The sequence below is a fragment of the Mercenaria mercenaria genome, chromosome 11, assembly GCF_021730395.1.
Source record: "Mercenaria mercenaria strain notata chromosome 11, MADL_Memer_1, whole genome shotgun sequence".
Classification (NCBI taxonomy): Eukaryota; Metazoa; Mollusca; class Bivalvia; order Venerida; family Veneridae; genus Mercenaria; species Mercenaria mercenaria.
The window spans coordinates 33,365,558-33,389,832 of record NC_069371.1 but is presented as its reverse complement, the minus strand read 5'-3'; the positions used below and the strand labels follow the sequence as shown (position 1 = coordinate 33,389,832).

General features: G+C 34.9%; 1 protein-coding gene across 2 annotated transcripts in view; it reads left to right on the top strand.

Moving 5' to 3' along the window:
• Positions 1 to 24,275, top strand: part of LOC123533019 (coiled-coil domain-containing protein 148-like) — a 29,017-nt gene that overhangs the window by 3,750 nt on the left and 992 nt on the right. Inside the window, exons 2-11 of one of the 2 annotated variants that reach the window (XM_053517100.1) lie at positions 5,891 to 5,980; positions 6,166 to 6,553; positions 7,453 to 7,631; positions 8,530 to 8,725; positions 10,019 to 10,166; positions 14,049 to 14,255; positions 16,605 to 16,745; positions 18,989 to 19,107; positions 20,066 to 20,183; positions 21,266 to 21,400. In XM_053517100.1, the coding sequence (XP_053373075.1) occupies positions 5,926 to 5,980; positions 6,166 to 6,553; positions 7,453 to 7,631; positions 8,530 to 8,725; positions 10,019 to 10,166; positions 14,049 to 14,255; positions 16,605 to 16,745; positions 18,989 to 19,107; positions 20,066 to 20,183; positions 21,266 to 21,400 (1,686 nt within the window). In that variant the 5' untranslated portion in view covers positions 5,891 to 5,925. Of the gene's footprint in view, positions 1 to 5,890; positions 5,981 to 6,165; positions 6,558 to 7,452; positions 7,632 to 8,529; positions 8,726 to 10,018; positions 10,167 to 14,048; positions 14,256 to 16,604; positions 16,746 to 18,988; positions 19,108 to 20,065; positions 20,184 to 21,265; positions 21,401 to 24,275 lie in introns of those variants that run through there. The other variant, XM_053517101.1, reaches the window with a different exon arrangement.

The window sequence follows — 24,275 nt, the reverse complement described above, 5'->3', positions numbered from 1 at the left end:
TTATAAATCATAAAATTCAAAGTATAGAATTTTTTTTAAATCTAACTTTGACACTCATATTTCTAATATATTTCCGCGCGCCGCCATTAAGATTATACTAACCCAAAATGGCGGATAGAAAACACGAAATAATAAGGCAGGCATGAAAAATTAAGTGAAATAAGTAAGTTTACAACATCATTTTTGCGTGTCCTAACATATACTTTATGCCTCTTAAAATACTTCCGTAATCCTAGCCTATCCTCATAGGGTTGTCTAGGAATACGGCACTTCCGTAATCCTAGAACCGGAGGCTAGGATTACAGTACCGTAATCGTAGCCACTGCCATTCATATAACTTGCAGGTAGAATCTAACAAGAGTTAATACTACAATATATGGTAGGCACCCCAACAGATATACTAGTACTGCATCATGGAACTCTTTCCCAGACAATTATAAACCCTGTACAATCGTATGTCAGTTTTTAAACTAAATTCAGTTTTGCACGTTTAATAAACCGGACGATGGAAGTAATGGCATAACGTCATTTATCATTTATAAATATTAATAGAAATTAAAATCATTTTATGAGCTGATGGATGAGAAATTTATTAAAACGGCAATGTTTCTGTCTTTCTAAAGATAAAATATGATATCAAAAAGTTTGACACATTAAATTAAATACAAAAATGTAATTCAAAAATATATTGTCTTGATATAAGTCCAAATAATAGACGTTTCGGGACAGCATGATAACTTTTGACTGTCTCCGTCACGTCCAGACTTATTCTGCATATTTCTGTTAGGAAATCCCCAGTGAAATCTGTTGGGAACGTTTTCTGGTACATGTACAAAGTATTTAAATTAATTAATTGGTATGATTACTGGTATATCCCTGCTAATGATTTATTTTGACATTAAAGCATAAACTTGCCTCACTGACATTTTATAAATGTATATTTTGTGTTTTGTTTCTGCAATTTAGTGTTTGTTTATTGAAACTGGTGTCAGGGTAGATATATCTCCTCGCACCTGTCACATCATATTTTCGAAGATTTAAGTCTCTTATTTGAAAATATGAATTAAATTCAACCCATTTGAAGTTTCTACATGAATATTAATATTAAATTTGTTAAAGCAAGTAAGTCTGACCAGTATATTATGACTTTCTTGGACTTTTTAAAGTCTTTGTTTTCCTAACAGTAAAATGCAGATATTGGTAAGGCTTAGAGGGATGACAACTATAAAATATCAGATCATAAAATAAGTCGTCCCGATAAGCCAAATGAGTAAGGCTATCTTAATATCAGCTTAAAATGTGCGTTTCTAATTTTAATCATGGGCAAATATCTCAAAACCAAGCACATGGACTCACAGTCATTTTTAGATCGACTTTCCGAAGAAAAAGTAGAGCTATTGCAATTGCCCCGGTGTCTGCGTCGGCATCGCCGTTGGTTAAAGTTTTTGATAAAGTCAAATATCTCTGTTACTATCAAAGCTATTGACTTGAAACTTAAAATACTTATTTACTATCAAAGTCTGCACCAGGAGAAACAATCCCCATAACTCTGGTTTGAATTTTGACAGAATTATGCCCCTTTTTAACTTAGAAGTTTTGTTAAAATTTTTGATAAAGTCAAATATCTCTGTTACTATTAAAGCTTCTGACTTGAAACTCCAAATAGTTATTTACAATCAAAGTCTACACCAAGAGACACAATTCACATAACTCTGATTGAACTTTGACATAATTATGTCCCTTTTTAAATTGGAATTTTTGGTTAAAGTTTTTGATAAAGTCAAATATCTCTGTTACCATCAAAGCTATTGTCTTGAAACTTAAAATACTTATTTACTATCAAAGTCTACACCAGGAGAAACAATCCCCATAACTGTGGTTTGAATTTTGACAGAATTATGCCCCTTTTTAACTTAGAATTTTTGGTTAAAGTTTTTGATAAAGTCAGATATCTCTGTTACTATCAAAGCTATTGACTTGAAACTTAAAATACTTATTTACCATCAAAGTCTACACCAGGAGAAACAATCCCCATAACTCTGAATTTTGACAGAATAATGCCCCTTTTTAACTTAGAATTTTTTGTTAAAATTTTTGATAAACTTCAAATATCTCTGTCAATATTAAAGCTTTTGACTTGAAACTCAAAGTAGTTATTTACTATCAAAGTCTTCACCAGGAGACACAATTCCCATAACTCTGATTTGAACTTTGACAGAATTATGCCCCTTTTTAACTTGGAATTTTTTGTTAAAGTTTTTGATAAAGTCAAATATCTCTGTTACTATTAAAGCTTTTGACTTGAAACTTAAAATACTTTTTTATCATCAAAGTCTGCACCAGGCGAAAAAATCCCCATAACTCTGATTTGAATTTTGACAGAATGATGCCCCTTTTTAACTTAGATTTTTTTGTTAAAATTTTTGATAAAGTCAAATATCTGTGTTACTATTAAAGCTTTTGACTTGAAACTCAAAATAGTTATTTACTATCAAAGTCTACACCAAGAGACACAATTCCCATAACTCTGATTTGAATTTTGACAGAGTTATGTCCCTTTTAAACTTGGATTTTTTTTTACTGGCAAAGCTCTAATTCAGAGTCAAGCACTGAGAAAAGTCGAGCGCGCTGTCTGACGGACAGCTCTTGTATTTCACCATATTTATAATTGAGCCTCATTTGTTTTCGACTGTTCAGAAATTTCATTAAATTCATTCTACACTTTAGAAAACATTGTAGAAAACTTTCTATTTGTGAAAATGTTATGTTGACAGGAACATGCAGAACTAGTACTTATAAAAAGGTGCCAGTCACATGACCTTGACCCACCATTGCAACCCATATAGTACATTACCCTCAATGTTTCAAAAAGTAAAAAACTTATCATCAAAATCCTGTATTTTTAAAACTCTATCCAATATGCATAGTACAATCAAATAAATAGTTTCAAATAAAAAAATAAAACATGGGTAAGTGAACAGTTCTGGCTACCATAACTTAACTGACGCTATTTTTCATCTTCTTATGGTCACATCCAGTGTACATCTCAGAGATCCATAAAAACATATACAAAATGTATAAGCATTTTTTAGTTATTTTTTAGCTCGTCTATACGAAGTATGGACTCTCCATACGACCTACTCTACCCGGCATCGGCGTCCTTCCATATCCGCACTTTGGTTAAAGTTTTGATGCACTTTCACTTTATCTCTGTAATTACTAGATGAATTTGTTTCAAACTTAAAATAGTTATTCCTCATCATCACCCACATCATATTATGGCACAAGGGCCATAACTGTCACACCAATATTTCATGAATTATCCCCCCTTTTTACTTAGAATTTCAGGTTAAGGTTTTGATGCACTTTCACTCTATCTCAGTTATTACTAAATGGATTTGACTCAAATTTAAAATAGTTGTTCCATCTTATCAACCACATCATATGACTCAAGGTGCATAACTCTGGTACCAATATTTCATGAATTATGCCCCCCTTTTACTTAGACTTTCAGGTTAATTTTGATGCATTTTCACTATATCTCAGTTATTACTAAATGGATTTGATTCAAACTTGAAGTTGTTATTCCACATCATCACCCATGTCATATGACACAAGGTGCAAAAATCACTCTTGCGCCAGTATTTCATGAATTATTCCCCTGTTTGCTTAGAATATTATACTTGTTTAATGTCCTTTATCTCTCTTATTACTTAATACTTTTGACACAGACTCAAGCTGTTGTTCAATATCTTCATTCTGATTGGAGTCAAACACTCTAGTGACAGCTCCAGCTTCCTCAGAATCAGATGTGCCCAGTTTCACTATCCAGCATTGAAATAGTCAAGCGTTCTGTCTCCTGTGACAGCTCTTGTTAAATTTTCTGTACCTTTTATTTTTATTAGCTCACCTGAGCATTGCTCAGGTGAGTTTTTCTGATCGCTTGATGTCCAGCGTCTGTCTGTCGTCTGTCAACATTCGGCTTGTGTATGTGATAGAGGCTGTATTTTTCAACAGATCTTCATGATATTTGGTCAGAATGATTACCTTGATGAAATCTAGGCCGAGTTCGAAAATGGGTCATCTGGGATTAAAAACTAGGTCACTAGGTCAAATGAAAGAAAAACCTTGTGTATGCAATAGTGGCTGTATTTTTCAATTAATCTTCATGAATTTTCGTCAGAATGATAACCTTGATGAAATCTAGGCCGAGTTTGAAAATGGGTCATCTGGGGTCAAAAACTAGGTCACTAGGTCAAATGAAAGAAAAACCTTGTGTATGCGATAGAGGCTGTATTTTTCAATTAATCTTCATGAATTTTGGTCAGAATGATAACCTTGATAAAATCTAGGTCGAGTTTGAAAATGGGTCATCTGGGGTCAAAAACTAGGCAACTAGGTCAAATCAAAGAAAAAGCTTGTATATGCGATAGAGGCTGTATTTTTCGATTGATCTTCCCGAAATTAGGTCAAAATAATAACCTTAATGAAATCTATGCCGAGATTGAAAATGGGTCATTTTGGATCAAAAAGTAGGTCACTAGGACAAATCAAAGAAAAACCTTGTGTATGTGATAGAGGCTGTATTTTTTCAACTGATCTTCATGAAATTTTGTCAGAATGATTGCATTGATAAAATATTAGTCAAGTTTGAATATGGGTCATCTGGGGTCAAAAATTAGGTCACTAGGTCAAATCAAAGAAAAACTTTGTGTATGCAAAAGAAGCTGTATTTTTCAAAAATCTTCATGAAATTATGTCTGAATAATAGCCTTGATGAAATCTAGGTCAAGTTTGAATATCGGTCATCTTGGATCAAAAAGTAGGTCACTAAGTCAAATCAAAGAAAAAACTTGTGTACGCTATAGAGGCTGTATTTTTCAACTGATCTTCATGAAATTTGGTCAAAATGATTGCCTTGATAAAATCTACGTTGAGTTTGATTATGGGTCATCTGGGGTCAGAAAGTAGGTCACTAGGTCAAATCAAAGAAACACCTTGTGTATGTGATAGAGGCTGTATTTTTCAACTGATCTTCATGAAATTTTGTCAGAATGATAGCCTTGATGAAATTTGGGTCAAGTTTGAATATGGATAAGCTGGGTTTAAAAACTAGGTCACTAGGTTAAATAATGGAAAAACCTTGTGTATGCAATAGGGGCTGCATTTTACACTGGATTTCATAATATTTGTTCAGAATGGTTGCCTTGATGAAATATAGGTCAAGTTCGAATATGGGCAGTCTGGGGTCAAAAACTAGGTCACTAGGTCAAATCAAAGAAAAACCTTCTGTATGCGATAGAGGCTGTATTTTTCAATTGATCTTCTTGAAATTTGGTCAGAATGATAGCCTTGATGAACTGTAGGTACAGTTTTAATATGGGTCATCTGGGGTCAAAAACTAGGTCACTAGGTCAGATCAAAGGAAATACTTGTTTATACTCAAGATTTTTTGCTCCAATTTTAATGATAGTTGGTCAGAATATTTTTTCCATGAAATCATTAGGTCAAACATGTTTACACTGTTATGGTGTGTTATGGTATGTTTCTCAGGTGAGCGACCTAGGGCCATCTTGGCCCTCTTGTTTGTTTGAAACTGTTTCATTTACCCAACATTTATACACTTTTGTTTTGGGATTGAGTATTCTAACTTGAGTTGGATGATCTGCTACAGTCACACTTCATTGAATGATTGCCTGTGATTAGTAAAATCGTTATAGAGGTCAGCATGTCAAAGGTCAAGGTCACAATGACCATGAAACTGAAATTACACACCCAGTTTGATCTGACATGCCATTGTAGGTGGCATATGTGTTTTACAAACAAGTCCTTGTTGGAGAAGATGATATCTTTTGGTTAGAAAAAACAATTTTTATTTTATCATTCACAGATTGTATGAAAGCAAGCAGATACTGAGAGACAAAAATGAATCCAATTGATCAAAAGCCGTTTGTACTCACCTACAAGTCAGATGAAATAGGTATATAAGCTTTTGAATATATAATATCAGTTCAAAGTTTTAATACAATATAAAAATTATGTCATGTTCCATATAAAACTTGTTTTTTTTTTGACAAAATTATTCCCACTTTTTGACTAAATTGAAGGTTGCTATTCTCTATTTTTTATACAATGATTTATTTGATCTGATTCATTTTGCCGCAGATCGCTTGGCACACAGAGCTATAGATGGAGTCAGAAGCAACAAAATACGACCTGTTGATTATGAAAAATTACGAAACATTGCTGCAGAGAAGAAATTTTCAGCACACAAAACTTTGTTGAAAGTGAAAAAGTTTGAACATCTGTCCAAGCAGAATAAAGAGAATAATCTATTAAAGCAGCACAAAATGGTGTGGCAGAAAGAGTTTATAAAGCTGAACAGTTTAAGAAAGAGAACACAGGCTGATATAGACAATCATATCAGAACTAATGCAGCTGATACAGGAATTTGTGCACAGATTTATCAGGAGTTTGAGGAGTGCCAGTCTCGTCTTGATGCAGAGTTTGCCACTTTTAAGAAATCTACGACAGAACCAGTCTGGAATTTAAGGTAGGTCATGTAATGTATTAAACCAGTCTGTCATTTGTTTAAAGGGGCTAACCCACATATTTTAGGTGAAAAATAATTTCTCTCAAAAATCAATAAGAAGTGAGTACTCTGAAAGTGACAAGTGGTACAAGCTTATTGACATAAAATTTTTGCAAGATATTTTTATCAATAACCAAAAATACTGTGTAAGAAGGTAGTAAACCATTGCAACGCTTTTGAAATAACACAGAAAATTTACATTCTTCTTGCACTTTTACCAATATGTAACTTTTATTTTCACCCACTTTATCAGTTTTCAGTGGCATGATATATACATTCTATGCCAAACTTGGTGAAAATGAACATGTTGGAAAAATTCACTCAAACTATGGGCGAGTAGCTTTAAAGACATAAAAGCAAAATTTTGTTTGATCATAATTTATGTCAGTAATGAATTAATGGAAATAAAAAGATGAGAAGTGAAAGTGTGGATTAAACATGTAAATTTGAAGTATAAAGAATGCAGCTTTGTCAGTTAAGCTTTCCTGTCAGCTACATGTACACCTGGAAAATGTCCATACAAGCTTATGAATTAAGAGCCTTAAAATTTATGGTGTGGTCTCTGTGGCTGACTGGTTTAATGGTTGCTGATTTAGAATCACAAGCTCATCACCTCTGTGGGCTACAGTTTTGTGTGTGTCTAGCTTGTTTTATAAAGCCTATCTATGTTGTTGGCTCACAAAAGGTCTCCCATGATGTTCTTCTGTGTCTAAAATAATTCCTATAGGGACACCTTGTGTCTGTCTAAAACATCAAAGCTGAAAAATTGTGTTGTGACCAAAATTTAATATATTAGTGGGCAAGACATTAAAACCAAAATAGTTGTACATTCTATTGTTAGACCTTATACACATTTGCAGAGAGGATTTACAGTTCTGGCTACAGGAAAACATGGCTGATCTGAGACTTGGTGCTCCAGAAACTGTGGAAAAGCATAAAGAGATCAAGTCAATGGTGGACTCAGTCAAGGCACAACAACAGCAAGTTTTAGAGAGATTGAAGCATGAGCAGATCTGTTTAGAACAGGAACTGAAAATTGGTAACATTGATATCATGGTTTTATTTTTCATTATTAAGAATTGTTTAAATTTTTATGCAATTGCTGGTTTTTGCTTCTGTGGCAAAACTACTTAATTTTCTTTGATTTCCGAGAAACAACTATGAATTTCTATTCAAACATTGTTTAACTATCTTTTATATTTTATAAGGCAGTGTCTTTAAAATTTAGATATAAGTACACAGTGCTTACTTACAAAGAGAGGTTATAGAATATACAAGGAAGTCTTGAGTAGTAAAAGATCAAAGTAAAATTTGCTGTCTGTTTTCTCATGTTTTGAAAATGTATCTTGTATTTAAAGAGCATAAGATACCTAGACAGAGACTTTTGGTCTTAGTCTAATTTGAAGATCAATCTAAACCTAAACTTACATGTAATTACTTTGGAAACTCCAGAAAACAGTGTTCAGTTAAAACTTACTTTTGTTTAAAAGGAATAACCCATACATTTTAGGTGAAAAATAATTTCTCTCAAAAAGCTATATAAAGTGAGTACCCTGTAAGTGAATAGTGGTACAAACTTACTGACTAGGATTTTTGCAAGGTATTCTTTTAAATAACCAAAAATACTGTGCAGAAATTAGTAAACCGTTGCAACGCTTTTGAAATAATGAAGAAAATTTAAATTTTTTATGCATTTTTACCAATATCTAACTTTTTCACCCGCTTTATCAGTTTCAGTGTTATTATATACATTCTATGCCAAACTTGGTGGAAATGAACATGTTGAAAAAATTCACCCAAACTGTGGACAAGTATAATATTGTTATCTTTAAAGTAGTCCATGGTATTAGAGTTAAGTATAATAGAGTTTAAATGGAAAACGTAGTACATTATCTTCTAGAACTCATGAATTTAATTAATATGATTTTTCTGTTCAGGTGAGCATGGAGAAATGGGAAGCGCTAACCTCTACCGTCGACCACACATTCAACAAGGTATACCAGAAAAGGCATTTGATATGGAATGTCCAGATGAAGATCTAAAAGCCAATGTCCTAAAAGAATTTATATTTATAGACGAGAAGTACCTGGAAAGATTAAACAATTTAGAAGAAGATCATGAATGGACGTTAAGGTGAGTCTCAAATTTAACTAGAGTGTAAACTTGTGATAAAGGTTGGAATGCTATTGAACAAATGCAGCAAAGATGTTTAAATTTGCTTTTACTCTTTTTTTATATGCCCGTTTAAAAAACGGGACGTATTATGGGAACGCCCCTGGCGGGCGGTTGGGCGGGCGGGCGGCGTCCACAGACTTTTTCTGGAGCATATCTTCTTCATGCATGGAGGGACTTTGATGAAACTTGGCACAGTTGTTCACCATCATGAGACGGAGTGTCTTGCCGCAATGCGCAAGAACCAGGTCCCTAGGTCTAATATCAAGGTCACATTTTGAGGTCAAAGGTCAAATTCAAGAATGACTTTGTCCGGAGCATAATGCATATATATGCTAAGTTCATGACACATACTTGAACAGTTTCCACTGTAGGCTTACATGTGCATAAGTTTGCTGAGTTTACCATTCACCTTGAAACAACTTCTATCTAGGCTTACATATGCTAAGTTCATGACACATACTTGAACAGTTTCCACTGTAGGCTTACTTGTGCATAAGTTTGCTAAGTTTACCACACACCTTGAAACAAATTTTACTATAGACTAATACATACCTTTAGTAAGGTTACCATACACCAGTGTTCAGCCAGTGCACATGTATATACATTTACACAGACCAGTATTTCCAGGTGTGGTGCTGTATAAACTGCTACATTCTTTGAATCTGACTATTCCTGTTGGACATCAGGCCAATTTGATAATTTACACTGATATGGTGATTAAATACAGGGATGAAAAAATCAAAGTAAAATTCTATACCATATGAAAGTCTGCTGGTGTTAAATGAATAGATAGCCATACTGGTTGATCAAGCAATACACTGATCACACATCTCAACAGTTGATATGGCACACTACACCAACAGTATTTGACAGAATCCAATCCTGATTTTCTACCTTTCTTGTTTTAAAGCAGAGTTGATTCCTCCAAAGATGATGGTCTTCCAATTTTTAGGGAGTCATGTGTGTTTATTGTTTGTTTGATTTTGAACTGAAAATGAATGGGTTTTTTTGCATACTTTTGGCATGGCTATGCATAAGTTTTGCATTGCATATTGAAAAATTAGGAGAATTGCAAAATATAAAAATCTATTGACCACTTTTTTCAATGTTTTTTACAATTTTTTTCCATTCTGAAAGACAATCTGTCAGCTGTTAAGATAATACTACTGGTGACAGTCTGGTGTAGTGACAGACAGTACCCAGGTATAAATTCTGATCTCACTGATTTAAACTATTTCCTCATTTTTTCAGTCATGGACAGTATGGAGGTTGGGATGAAATGGATCACACTAATTTTGTTGTTATCTACGATCAATACACATATGATCTTGCTAACAGGCGGATGTTAATTATTGACAGAATTAAAAGACAGGTGCCGGGAAAAACAAGGGCAGATATCGTAAGTATGTCTTTTCAGATAGATGATCATTTTCTTTTTGTCATTTTTTTAGACATTGATAATATACCCTGTATACATATTTAAATTCTGTTTTGAGTTCAAGCATTTTTGCCATAAACATACTATGAAAGTTCTGTAAGGCTTTTGCGATAAAAACTAGAATTCGAACCTAATATCAATATGCGAATATTGCCAAACCTACCTTATCTCTTGCTACTGACTGTGTCAGCAAGAAGCTATAAATGTGAAAGTCAGTGATATACATCACACATTTTGTTACTTGTTTTTCAGAATACTATTGAAATATTCAAGTAAAATATATCTGGTAATTTCACAGTGAAAAATGTTAAATATATTTTTTGCTAGTATGGAACTACATACTGGATAAAAATTGGTAAAAGCAATTGAAAAAAAAAAAAACAAGAGAAAATAAAAAAGAAAAGGGTTGTTTTTCTCTCACTTGTGGACACCATTATCTTACGTGTTTAGCTCCACTATTCAGAGAATAGGGGTGCTATTCTACTTGCCCCGGACGTGTCTTTTCTTGATTAAAGTTTTTTGGCAACCTTTATTTTTCTGTCATGATCTTTGTTACTATTGCTTAATCTTACTGTAACTTTACATAAACATTGTTCAGCATACAAACAAAATATGTACAGAGACTGGGCCCATTATATCGAAGGTCAAGGTCACCAACTTGTTATACTTGGAATTATTTTCATGTTAAATTTTTTCAAAAGCTTTGTTTGTAGACATATCTTTGGTACTTTAAAAGATAATGACTTGAAATTAAAACTATTTCTTTATAATCATCATCTGCATGTGTGGTTACAAACCCCATAACTCTAATTGTATTTTTGACAGAATTATGCTCCTTCCATACTTAAAGGTTTTTGGCAATCTTCACATTCTGGATATAACTTTAGTACAATATAAGATAATGACTTGAAACTTAAAATGTATCTTTATCATCATCATCTGCTATAATGATGAATAAAAATAAATATAAAATAAATAGAAATATAATGTGAGTTTAGCAAAGTCTTTAGGCATAAAAAAAAATTTTTTTTTTCCGGTATCCCAACCTACCCTAAATTTTTGGCCCGACCCTAAATGTTTTTATGGCCTTGGAGAATATTTTTTCATCTTTTTAACAAAAAAATGCAAAACTCCACTTTTTATGCTTTAATCATGGTCAGTGATGTTAGAAATCAACTTACTGATGCTCTGAAGGTATAACCCCCTTATTTGTATTCATTTTTGACATAAAAATAATTTCCAAAAAGTCTCACTTAATAAAAAAAAATTAAAAAAAAAAAAATTCTGACCTACCTACCTGGTACCCTAATTTTTTCGGCGACGCCGTCTAAATTCGTTTTCGTTACCTATGCCACATGACTTCAGTTAGCAAATCAAACTACTTGATAACGCATTATAGATAATTTATCAAAATGGAACATTTATGCAACACTCTGCCTGATTGGACGAGATTGTCAATTTCTTTCACTCTGTTGATTGTGCTACGCTGAGTGAAATGTAGACAAAGCGTTCATCCTAAACGACGCTGTTCACAGTTTTAAAGCTAACTTTGGCTCAGTATATTTAGCAAGAATATTGATATATCTCAAAATGATAAGTAAGTTTAATAAATATGATAAAAACCTGTTCAAATACCAGCATATATCAAATTAAAGAAAGAGCTGAATACGGTCTGCATATCACATGAATAAGGGTGTGATAAGAGTCTTTTATGTAGAGAAGTGCTTTTTAAAAGATTTTCCTTGTTACAATTCTCGCCCTCAATGCGAAACTAGTCTATCTGCTTCTATTTCTATATACACTTAGACTAGTTTCGCGTTGAGCCCTGGAATTGTCGTCTGTATATGAAAAAGTTTCTTGCTTTTGTGACTTATTCAATTTGCATATTAAAATGAGTACTTGTTTGCTTTGATATATTTGTTATAAATTATTTAACTGATTTATTATATATGAATCTTTCTTTAGTATGGTATGCAAATATTGAACTCAGTTGAAATTTGTTTTATTATATATATATGCTATATAATGACTGAATTTTGGATGTCTCGCTTCAAGGTCAAGGTCACACTTAGGAGTCAAAGGTCATATCAGTCTGTTTCGTGTCCGCTCTGTAAGTCTTGAACCCCTTGAAGGATTTCAAGAAACTTGACATAAATGTTCTCCACACCAAGACGATGTGCAGAGCGCATGTTCCGGATGACTTGCTTCAAGGTCAAGGTCACACTTAGGGGTCAAAAGTCATATCAGTTTGTTTCGTGTCCGCTCTGTAACTCTTGAACTGCTGGAAGGATTTCAAAGTAACTTGGAAGAAATGTTCACCACATTGTAACGATGTGCAGAGCGCATGTTCCGGATGACTCGCTTCAAGGTCAAGGTCACACTTAAGGGTCAAAGGTCATATATGACTTTGCTTTTTGTATTTTGCTCTGCATTGCAGTGCTCTTGTTTTTTTTTTTTTGGCAGATCTCTTTTTTGTACTTACAAAATATTTTTTTTTTTAATTACCGGTACTTCCTTTTTATGTTACTAAAAATAGCTTATATTGAAACATTTTTATTATTGGCCGTAGGGAAAAACCAAGACCACTTTTCTGTGGTACAACATGGATGGTACCTCCAATTTTAAGGTGTATTTTTACATACCTGTACCTGATAAGGATTTTTTTGTAGACTTTGAATATTTTTTTTGTGGACTTAGATTTGTTTTTTGAAGTTTTCCTTTTGTTGTTCCAGTCCTTTGGGGCTACAACAGTCAAGTTCTTAAAATTTTGCTCCCATCCTATGATGTAAGCCTTCGGGCTTATATTGCCCCGCTTGGCGGCGCTCTTGTTTCTCATGTATTCTAATCAAACTTGATTTGTAGCATCTTTATTAGGCCCGCAGCCAACTTTGTTCAGCTGGGACATTTAACCCCTTTTAGGGGCTGCTAGAGCTAAAACTAGAAATGCCTTTATACAGCATCTCATGAACAGCTTGGTGGATCTTTGTCATACTTGGTCTGGAGCATCGTTATAAGGTCCTCTTCCAAATTAATTTATATAGGAACTTGGGCCCTATTAGGTACCACTATAGCTAAAAGTAGATATGCCTTTCTTCGCATTAACCACTAAAATGTAATGGATTTTTATCAAACTCGATGTGTAACAATATCGTAAGGTCTCTTGCTATTTTGTTACAAATGGGGGTAGGGACAATTTAGCTAAAAATATAAACACGTTTAATGACCTATTTTCATGAACCGCTTCATGAATCTTCATCAAACTACTGCTGTAATTATTCGTCTAAGGATAAACGAAACAAAATTGCAACCCTACGAAACCTTTGCGAAAAATTAAAAGAGAACCATTTAAATTGTTAAAGTGCGGTGTTTAGTTTTGCAAAATGTTAGATGAAAGATGAATGTTAGATGAAAAATTCATAAACTTCTTACTTTATTACAATTCGCCGACCATCATTTTTAAAGATATTTCTTGTTTTAGCATGTTACCGAAAACAAGGAATTTTTTTTTTTTTTGCCTTATACTTTATGTGCATGTAGTTTCTTGGACTGTTTTTTCTGATATAATTTAATTCCATCAAAATAAAGAATGTCAGTACCCCTTCCATACTTAACCTTTAACCCTTCTGTCTTTTTTATATCTTGGTGTATCTTCCTTTTAAAGTAGAGGTCTCTTATTGAGACATAAATTCATTTTACTGTCAAATCGCCTAATAGTGGAGTGCGCTGTCTTACGGACAGCTCTTGTTATAGAAGGCATTACCACCTAAGAGATGTTTCTATCTAAGATTCTCACACTGGCATAAAAAGATATCCTCTATATTTTGTATGTAATTCACTTCACAGGTGGAACACGAACATTGGTGGGACACATACAGATTTTTCAACCAAAGAAGTAAAGCCATTATGTCAGACTGGAAACGAGACAGAGAAGAACTTCTGGAGAAGGCGAGAGCTGTTTTCACTGAGGCTTGTGTAGCTCATGAGCTGGAAGAAGTAAAACTTGAATATACAAAGAAACAGGAAGCTTTGAGAGATGCCCTTTATAATCAGGTACAGTACTGTATTTACCTATAAATGAGCTAAAACAATAGCCACTTGTTTTGATTTACAGACAAATTACTGCTTTACGGTAGGCATATGACTAATTAATCCCCCGCCGTGGCGGAGGGATTATAGGAATGGTCTGCGTCCGTCCTTCCGTCCGTAACAAATTCGTGTCCGGTCCATATCTCCTAAACCCCTTGAAGGATTTTCATGAAACTTGGGTCAAATGATCACCTCATCAAGACGATGTGCAGAACCCATGAGTCAGCCTTGTCGGTTCAAGGTCAAGGTCACAACTCAAGGTCAAAGGTTTGAGCCTGCCATTTTGTGTCCGCTCTATATCTCCTAAACCCCTTGAAGGAATTTTATAAAACTTGGGTCAAATGATCACCTCATCAAGACAATGTGCAGAACCCATGAGTCAGCCATGCCGGCACAAGGTCAAGGTCACAACTCAAGGTCAAAGGTTTGAGCCTTCCATTTTGTGTCCGCTCTATATCTCTTAAACCTCTTGAAGGAATTTTATAAAACTTGGGTCAAATGATCACCTCTTCAAGACGATGTGCAGAACCCATGAGTCAGTCATGCCGGCTCAAGGTCAAGGTCACAACTTAGGGTCAAAGGTTTGAACCTTCCATTTTGTGTCCGCTCTATATCTCCTAAACCCCTTGAAGGATTTTCATCAAACTTGGGTCAAACGATCACCTCATCAAGTCGATGTGCAGAACTTATGAGTCAGCCATGTCAGCTCAAGGTCAAGGTCACAACTGAAGGTCAAAGGTTTGAGCCTTCCATTTCGTGTCCACTCTATATCTCCTAAACCCCTTGAAGGAATTTTATAAAACCTGGGTCAAATGATTACCTCATCAAGACGATGTGCAGAAATTATGAGTCAACCATGCCAGCTCAAGGTCAAGGTCACAACTAAGGGTCGAAGGTTTGAGCCTTCCATTTGGTGTCCACTCTGTATCTCCTTAACCCCTTGAAGGATTTTCATCAAACTTTGGTCAAATGATCACCTCATCAAGAACTCATGAGACAGCCATGTCAACTCAAGGTCAAGGTCACAACTGAAGGTCAAAGGTTTCAGCTCTGTATCTCCTAAACCCCTTGAAGGATTTTCATGAAACTTTGGTCAAATGATCACCTCATCAAGACGTTGTGCAGAATTCATGAGTCAGCCGTGTCAGTTCAAGTTCAAGGTCACAGCTAAAATCAAAGGTTTTACCCTTTCACTATCCATAGCAGTGGCGGGGGATTTAGCTGTCTTTCAGACTGCCTTGTTTTTCTGGGAACAAGGTCTGGATATACAGATAGTTAATTCGTACACCTGTGAAACAGAATGTATTACGAGAACATCTACAGCAGGTGATTTGGTGGGCGGCGTCCTAGAAAGTTGTCCGTTCTTTAACTTGAGCAGTTCTTAACATTCTTTCAGTGTAAATCTATACCTATTAAATAGGGTTTGTCAAGACCTTAAAAAGTACTTGAATCTTATACTAGTACTTGAAAATCCTTTAACCATTACCCTGCTAAATTTCTAAAATGGACTGGTCTATCATTCAATTTGGGTGATACCACTTACTATTCAAAGGGGTGTTCACTGAAAATTTACAGACTGAATAGCGAACAGTGCAGACCTTGATCAGCCTGCATGGATGTGCAGGCTGATCTTGGTCTGCACTGGTCGCAAAGGCAAAATCATCTGCCGCCAGTAGGCTTAAGGTTAAAATTACAAAAACCTCTTAGAAAACTGAAAAACTTCTTGAATTTGAAAAAAAAAACTGCTGTTTGTAACAAAAGTCCTTGAATTTCAGTCAGAACGCTTTGAAAAATAGTCTGTCAGAAACTGTTGTGGAAAAAATAAATTTAAAAATATAAATAGAAAAAATTAAGGCAGTTTGCAAGACAGTTATCATTATGTGGTCACTGAATAATGCAGTATGCACCCGTAGTAGTCAGAAAAGATGTTTTTTTATCACAATTTACCCAAGAGTGCAATTAATTCTACATGTATAACTCTGTTTTAGAAATAGTGGATTAAAGTAGTTGGGACTATTATTTAAATAGTGTTTCAAGAAAAAAGACCAAGAAAAAAAACTGGTACTGGAAAATTTTACAGTCCTTGAAAAGTACCTGAATTTTGTCTTGGATAATATTTATGAACCGTGAATTATAAAAGACTTTAAATATTAGCTTTTTATCAACAAAAAAGCATACATACAGAGTATTACTGTATTTCTTGTCGCACAACAGCTCCATTGTAGTAGAAGTTAAGCATGTTTCTCTGTACAAAACTTAAAAAGCCTGTACAAGTCCTTTATTTTTAATTGTTGTTTTTTTTCTGAAACATAGGTGAAACAATGGCGAGAACATAAAATGGAAGTACAGCGTATACATGAAGACATGTGGAATCAACAAAAGGAGGAATTACAGAAGAAATTGAATGAACAGCAAGAGAAAGAAACAAAACGAAGAAATGAGGACAAAAAGCAGGTAAAGAACTTAATCAGGTGATAATTGGTCATTTATCAGTTTTCATCAGTGAAACTTTTATAAACATAACATTTTGTGTTCCCTTTTACTTAAGTACAAGTTTTAATCTGCCAACTATACCAGAATCTTTGCATACCTTGCACCAGTGCATACATTTCTTGGTCAGCTTTTGGTTAACAGCCTAGTTCTTCCTAGTGTGATCCTTGGAAATTTAGTGACAAGTCATTGTTAATCATGGTGAAATCAGCTACAGTGTTTCAAATCAAAGTCACTGAAATGCGATCATTTCTGAACTGTTTGTGCAAAAAAATGCCCTTGTCTGTCTGACCATCTGTTCAACTTTGTGCCATGCGTATCTCAAAAAGTATTCAACTCAGAGTCATTAATCCTGGGTTCATAGGATGATTGGACATGCAGAGTAGATGAACCCTATTGATTTTGGGGTCACTGCATTAAAGGTCAAGGTCAAAGAGGCCTGAACATGGAAAACAGTTTCAGATCAATTACTTGACCCAGTATATTGAAACTTCATAGGATGATTGGACATACAGAGTAGATGACCCCTATTGATTTTGGTCAGTTATAGGTCAAGGTCACAGGGGACAGAACATGGAAAACTGTTTTCAATCTATAACTTGAGAACCACTTAACCCAGAACATTGAAACTTCATCGGATTATTGGACATGCTGAGTAGATGATGCCTATTTCAGTCACTAAGCCAACCGTCATTGTCTCTTTAATTTTCACTCCTGTCCCCGATTGACTTCTTGCTTGTTATTACTATGCTTTTGGGGAGACATGTGCTTTTTTCTACAAAAGCATCTTCTAGTTTACTTCTAGTTCACTCTTAACTAGTTTATAATTAGCTGGCCAGAATTCTAATATTTTTCACAGAAATGTTTCTTGGTTGACCCTCTTCCAAATTCCCATGTTAACACCCCCACTCACCTTGTAGTTTCTTAGTTTCTTGATATTGTTCCATAGTGTTATTTTCCTCACATCCCTGTCCATATTACCCCTCACACACACATTACCATGACCATCTTCCCGCAAAATGTGTTTTATGCCCCTCCACGGGGGGCAGCATATAGCAAACTTTTAAGGTAATCAGGGCTTGTTTCCTGTCCGGCTGAAACTCAGCCATCCATGAAGGGATTTTAATATTCCTTGGCACAAATATTCCCAATAATCAGACAACGTGTCATGCGCAAGACTCAGAATGCTAGCTCAAAGATCAAGTTCACCCTTGGAGGTCAAAGGCCAGTTTTTCTGTCCAGTCTATAACATTTTGATATTACTTGGCACAAAATGTCAAATGTATTCCATAATGAGACGACATGTCATGCATAACAACCAGACACCAAGCCCAAAGGAAAATATGTCACACTCAGAGGTCAAAGGAAATAGTTTGTTTTTTCCTGTCCAGTCCATCCATAACTTTATCATAATTGAAGCACTTTTAATATTACTTTACATAAATGTATCCCAAAATAAGATGATGTGTCTTGCATAACATCCAGACCCCTAGTTCAAAGGTCAAGGTCACACTTGGAGGTGAAACATCAGTTGTGTTTATTTCCTGTTGGGCCATCCATGAAGGGATATTACATATCAGTCACCACTTGCATTCAAATGAATCAGTATGGGGGATGTGGTGCATGCACTTTTTCAAAAGTAGTTTCCTGCTTTACTTTTAGTTTATTGTGTTTTTTGATTCTATCTCTTTGTATCATATCATTCACCCCTGCCTTATGTTTACCCTACATCCCTCCCCAGCATTACACCCCTACCACCTTGATTCTTTTTCTGTTTCTTGAGTTGTCACAATATGTCAAATGTTTTTCTCTACCAAAACTGTTCAAGGAAGCAATCACTGAAACTCAGGTAACCCTCTTATAAGTTAATATTGTGCTTCCTAGAAACCCTGGCTTTGTTTAACTTTTTTTAGAATAACAAAAAGATGAAAGAAGCTCTACATTAAGAAAAACTTATTCCTTACCCTGCTGAATTTCTAAAATGGACTTGTCCATCTTTCAATTTAAACAGTACCAGTAACTGTTAAAAGGGGTGCTTACCAAAAAGATACTGACTGAATGGGATCAGTGCAGATCATGATTAGACTGCATGGATGTGCAGGCTGATCATGATCTACACTGGTCGCAAAGGCAGAATCAATCGTGTCCAGCATGATGATGGTTAAAACTGAACATAAATCATGAGGGGTTTAAAATTATACATTCAGATAAAGGTGTTTCAAAATGATAGAGAAGAGAAGAAAAGGCAGAGAGAAGAAGCGGATAGGAGAAGATTGGAGGAGTTACAGCAAGCTCTAGCAGAACAAGCAGTGTTTGATAGAGAAAGGTAAGTTTGCGTAACAAGTAGGATGTTTTATTTACAGAAATGCTAACTAATCGTGGTAAGATATTGGAATGAAACAAAATAATAGTCTTTCTAAGGCTTACAAAGTCTGATGAGATTAAGAAGTCTTTGCTTATTAAATCCCTTTTCTCTCTAGACTGATCTCAGCAGAACATATAAAAGGCAATTTTGACATGTTGGAGAGTTATTATTACCCAGCTGTAGGTATTAACCCTATACTGACCACTAAAGAAGCAATTCAGCTTTTCAAATTACCTTTATCAGATGTGATTTTTCTCAAAAATCGTAATAGCAGTGAAAGTATAAACTTAATTTCATCATTTTCCAGAAGAATAAGTTAAATGTTTAGAATTTATGTTTGTTGCGTGGTAGATGTTAAGCTTGTTATTAATAGTTATTTGAATGCTGTTACTGCAACTATAATCTGTTATCTTAATTTCTGTTACAGACAGCCTTAGCAGAATTAACTAACTGTAATATGGACAAGTTTCAAATAATGGAAAATATAAAAGCCAGTATAGCGTGCTCACTTAGATAAGCAGGGAGAGTATATATGTGTGGAACATGGAGTCATGAGTCTGATCCCAGTAGGCAAAGCATATGTTCTCTTTGATGATTTCATAAAAGACATTGTGTCTGAAGTCATTTTGTGCTCTGCTTCTCCTTCGAGTGGAGAAGTTGGCAGTTACTTGCAGAGAACAGGTTAGTACTGGTACAGGATCAAACAAACAAACAATGATATTAGCATATACCAGATGCCTGGCAGTGCATGAATAAAACAGTCAACTATCAAAGCTTGAAATTGACAGTATGACCTAAATTGTGTCAGAGTGACTGAAACCAAACTAACAGTGTACTGATATGGCACATCAAATGATTCTTCCTTTTAGGTGCAAAAATTATATATACATGTATATATATAAAAACACATTTTTTGTAGAATACAGTATAGAGAAGAACAGATACAGAGGAAGATTGAAGAGAGGAAGTTCAAAGAGGAAGAAAAGGATTTGGAAGAAAGAGAGAAGGAGTATAGGCTTGAAATGTTAAGGGAAAAGGTAAAATTAAGATCTTCTTTAGTTTTGAGCATTTGCATTTTGTTTTAGTTTGTACTAATTTATTTTAAGTTGATTGTGAAGCAAGTTCTTCAGCTTATATTAATCAGTCTCGACACCTCATTCCTGATAGAATCTATCCCAAGGATGATATAAGAGAAGAGAGGCAATGTTCCCTTTTAATGTGTTTAGGTTAACATTATGTATCTTAGAAGAAACCTATTAAATAGTTATTTGTTTCCTTAAAAACATCTATCCGCCACACTTCAGTAATCCTGTTACGCTACTAAAAAATCGGGGTAGTTTACTTAATATACAGTAACGCGGTTTTTAACATGCATAGGGAAAATGCTTTTGCTTTCAACATTATTGTAAGATAGAAGAATTTGTTTTACCATCAATGTAAAATCAGTGTAAAACTGAAGTGATATGTATATAACTGTTATAATTAATAATAGAAATTTGATACCCTGTATATGGTCATGACCTTACTGTTTTCTTGCAAAAACTGCGGCTGCATGAAATTATAACAAAACATACTTTGCTAGTAAAATCATGCAGGGCCTCAAAATTGTGCACTGTACAGGTTAGTCAGTATTATCCGCATTTAAACAGTCTCTCTAAGTTACTGACATTTTATCTGCGTGTTGAAGTTTAGAATGATCAGTGATTTCAGATGAGTTGAAATAGAGTATGTACATATTTCGCTGTGTGACTGAGCTCACAGTCTCTGCACTTAAAGTACGAGTCTTTCCTTTTTGATACTAAATGCCATAATATTTGCTAAGTATGTTTACAAATCTTATCATGCTTATAACAAAATTAATGACTACTTGTACTATGAAATCAAATATTTTCTTAAGGTTAAAAGTTGTAAATATTTGAAACTGAAATAGCCTTTGTTGATGGAATATTTGCAATATATGGCCAACTTGTTGTACATGTAGGATTATATTTATCAATTATTATAGCATTTTTGCAAGTATTTACTGTAACGGAGATACACTGTTAACAAATACAGTGGAAATAAAACCCTTGCAAAAAGTCCAAAGTTTACTCTACATATGACATGTTTTTCTTACAAGGTTCGAGTTGTAGCAGAAAGTAATCCAGACCGAATGATGTCCCAGACACAAGCCTGGCAGTCTAGGCTAAAGGAAGATGACACAGTCTATATTCAAAAACCATTGTTTGATGTGCATGGTTTTACTGCCTCACAGGTATTTATTCTGTTTTTAATCGTATTTTATAGGTAGATTCTTAATGATTAGGCCAGTCAAGGAATATGCATTCCACTCATCTGTTCATATTGACGAATGGGAAGGTCCTGAGTATGAGTATTAGAATTTTCTAATAAGTTGTCATGCAGGACAAGTGCATTTTTAGCTCGACTATTCATAGAATAGTAGAGCTATTGGACTCGCCCATGCGTCGGCGTCCGCGTCGGCGTCCCGATTTGGTTAAGTTTTGTATGTAAGCTGGTATCTCAGCAACCACATGTGGGAATGGATTGAAACTTCACACACTTATTCACTGTGATAAACTGACTTACATTGCACAGGTCCCATAACTCTATTCTGCTTTTTTACAAAATTATGCCCCTTTTTCGACTTAGAAATTTTTGGTTAAGGTTTTGTATGTAAGCTGGTATCTCAGTAACCACTTGTGGGAATGGATTGAAACTTCACACACTTATTCACTGTGATAAACTGACTTACACTGCACAGGTCCCATAACTCTATTTTGCTTTTTAGCTCACCTGTCACAAAGTGACAAGGTGAGCTTTTGTGATCGCGCGGTGTCCGTCGTCCGTCGTCCGTCCGTGCGTCCGTAAACTTTTGCTTGTGACCACTCTAGAGGTCACATTTTTCATGGGATCTTTATGAAAGTTGGTCAGAATGTTCATCTTGATGATATCTAGGTCAAGTTCGAAACTGGGTCACGTGCCGTCAAAAACTAGGTCAGTAGGTCTAAAAATAGAAAAACCTTGTGACCTCTCTAGAGGCCATATATTTCATAAGATCTTCATGAAAATTAGTCAGAATGTTCACCTTGATGATATCTAGGTCAAGTTCGAAACTGGGTCACGTGGGTTCAAAAACTAGGTCAGTAGGTCTAAAAAATAGAAAAACCTTGTGACCTCTCTAGAGGCCATATTTTTCATGAGATCTTCATGAATATTGGTCAGAGTGTTTACCTTGATGATATCTAGGTCAAGTTCGAAACTGGGTCACGTAGGGTCAAAAACTAGGTCATTAGGTCTAAAAATAGAAAAAACCTTGTGACCTCTCTAGAGGCCATATTTCTCAATGGATCTTCATGAAAATTGGTCAGAATGTTCACCTTGATGATATCTAGGTCATATTCGAAACTGGGTCACGTGGGGTTAAAAACTAGGTCAGTAGATCTAAAAATAGAAAAACCTTGTGACCTCTCTAGAGGCCGTATTTTTCATGAGATCTTCATGAATATTGGTCAGAATGTTCATCTTGATGATATCTAGGTCAAGTTCGAAACTGGGTCATGTGGGGTCAAAAACTAGGTCAGTAGATCTAAAAATAGAAAAACCTTGTGACCTCTCTAGAGGCCATATTTCTCAATGGATCTTCATGAAAATTGGTCAGAATGTTCACCTTGATGATATCTAGATCAGGTTCGAAACTGGGTCACGTGCGGTCAAAAACTAGGTCAGTAGGTCTAAAAATAGGAAAACCTTGTGACCTCTCTAGAGGCGATATTTTTCAATGGATCTTCATGAAAATTGGTCAGAGTGTTTACCTTGAAGATATCTAGGTCAAGTTCGAAACTGGGTCACGTTGGGTTAAAAACTAGGTCAGTAGATCTAAAATAGAAAAACCTTGTGACCTCTCTAGAGGCCATATTTTTCATGAGATCTTCATGATTATTGGTCAGAATGTTCACCTTGATGATATCTAAGTCAAGTTCGAAACTGGGTCACGTGAGGTTAAAAACTAGGTCAGTAGGTCTAAAAATAGAAAAAACCTTGTGACCTCTCTAGAGGCCATATCTCTCAACGGATCTTCATGAAAATTGGTGAGAATGTTCAGCTTGATGATATCTAGGTCAGATTTTTAACTGGGTCATGTGCGGTCAAAAACTAGGTCAGTAGGTCGAAAAATAGAAAAACCTTGTGACCTCTCTAGAGTCCATATTTTTCACGAGATCTTCATGAAAATTGGTAAGAATGTTCACCTTGATGATATCTAGGTCAAGTTTAAAAGTGGGTCACGTGCCTTCAAAAACTAGGCCATTAGGTCAAATAATAGAAAAACCTTGTGACCTCTCTAGAGGCCATATTTTTCAGTGGATCTTCATGGAAATTGGTCAGAATTTTTTATCTTGATGATATCTAGGTCACATGTGCTCAAAAACTAGGTCACTATGTTAAATAATAGAAATAATGACGTCATACTCAGTTCAACACTGGGTCATGTGGGGATAGGTGAGCGATTCAGGACCATCATGGTCCTCTTGTTTACAAAATTATGCCCCTTTTTCGACTTAGAAATTTTTGGTTAAGGTTTTGTATGTAAGCTGGTATCTCAGTAACCACTTGTGGGAATGGATTGAAACTTCACACACTTATTCACTGTGATAAACTGACTTACATTGCACAGGTCCATAACTCTATTTTGCTTTTTTACAAAATTATGCCCCTTTTTCGACTTTCGTATTCATTCAGTCGACAAGGCTGTTGAATAGTCGAGCGTTGCTGTCCTCCGACAGCTCTTGTTTCTTGTAGAAATCAGTATTGCAATGAATGTACCAATTAATCAGACCATACTGGCTGAAATAATTGCACAACGCTGCCGTAATGTTATAATTTATTGGCTGTTTATTACCGATTCGCTTGTATGACACATTCAAAATGAAACAGAAAGTGAGTAGCTACATGCAGGTACCTGTGTGTTAAAATTGGTATAATTTATGACATAAAATAGACATGCAGTGTTACGATAACTAAAACCTGCCAAATCACGAAATATTTTGAGGTTAACAGTCTTAATTTGCATAATCAAAATATTTTGCAGTATGTTTTTTTGTAAAGTAAACAGAAGCAAATAATTTGAAATC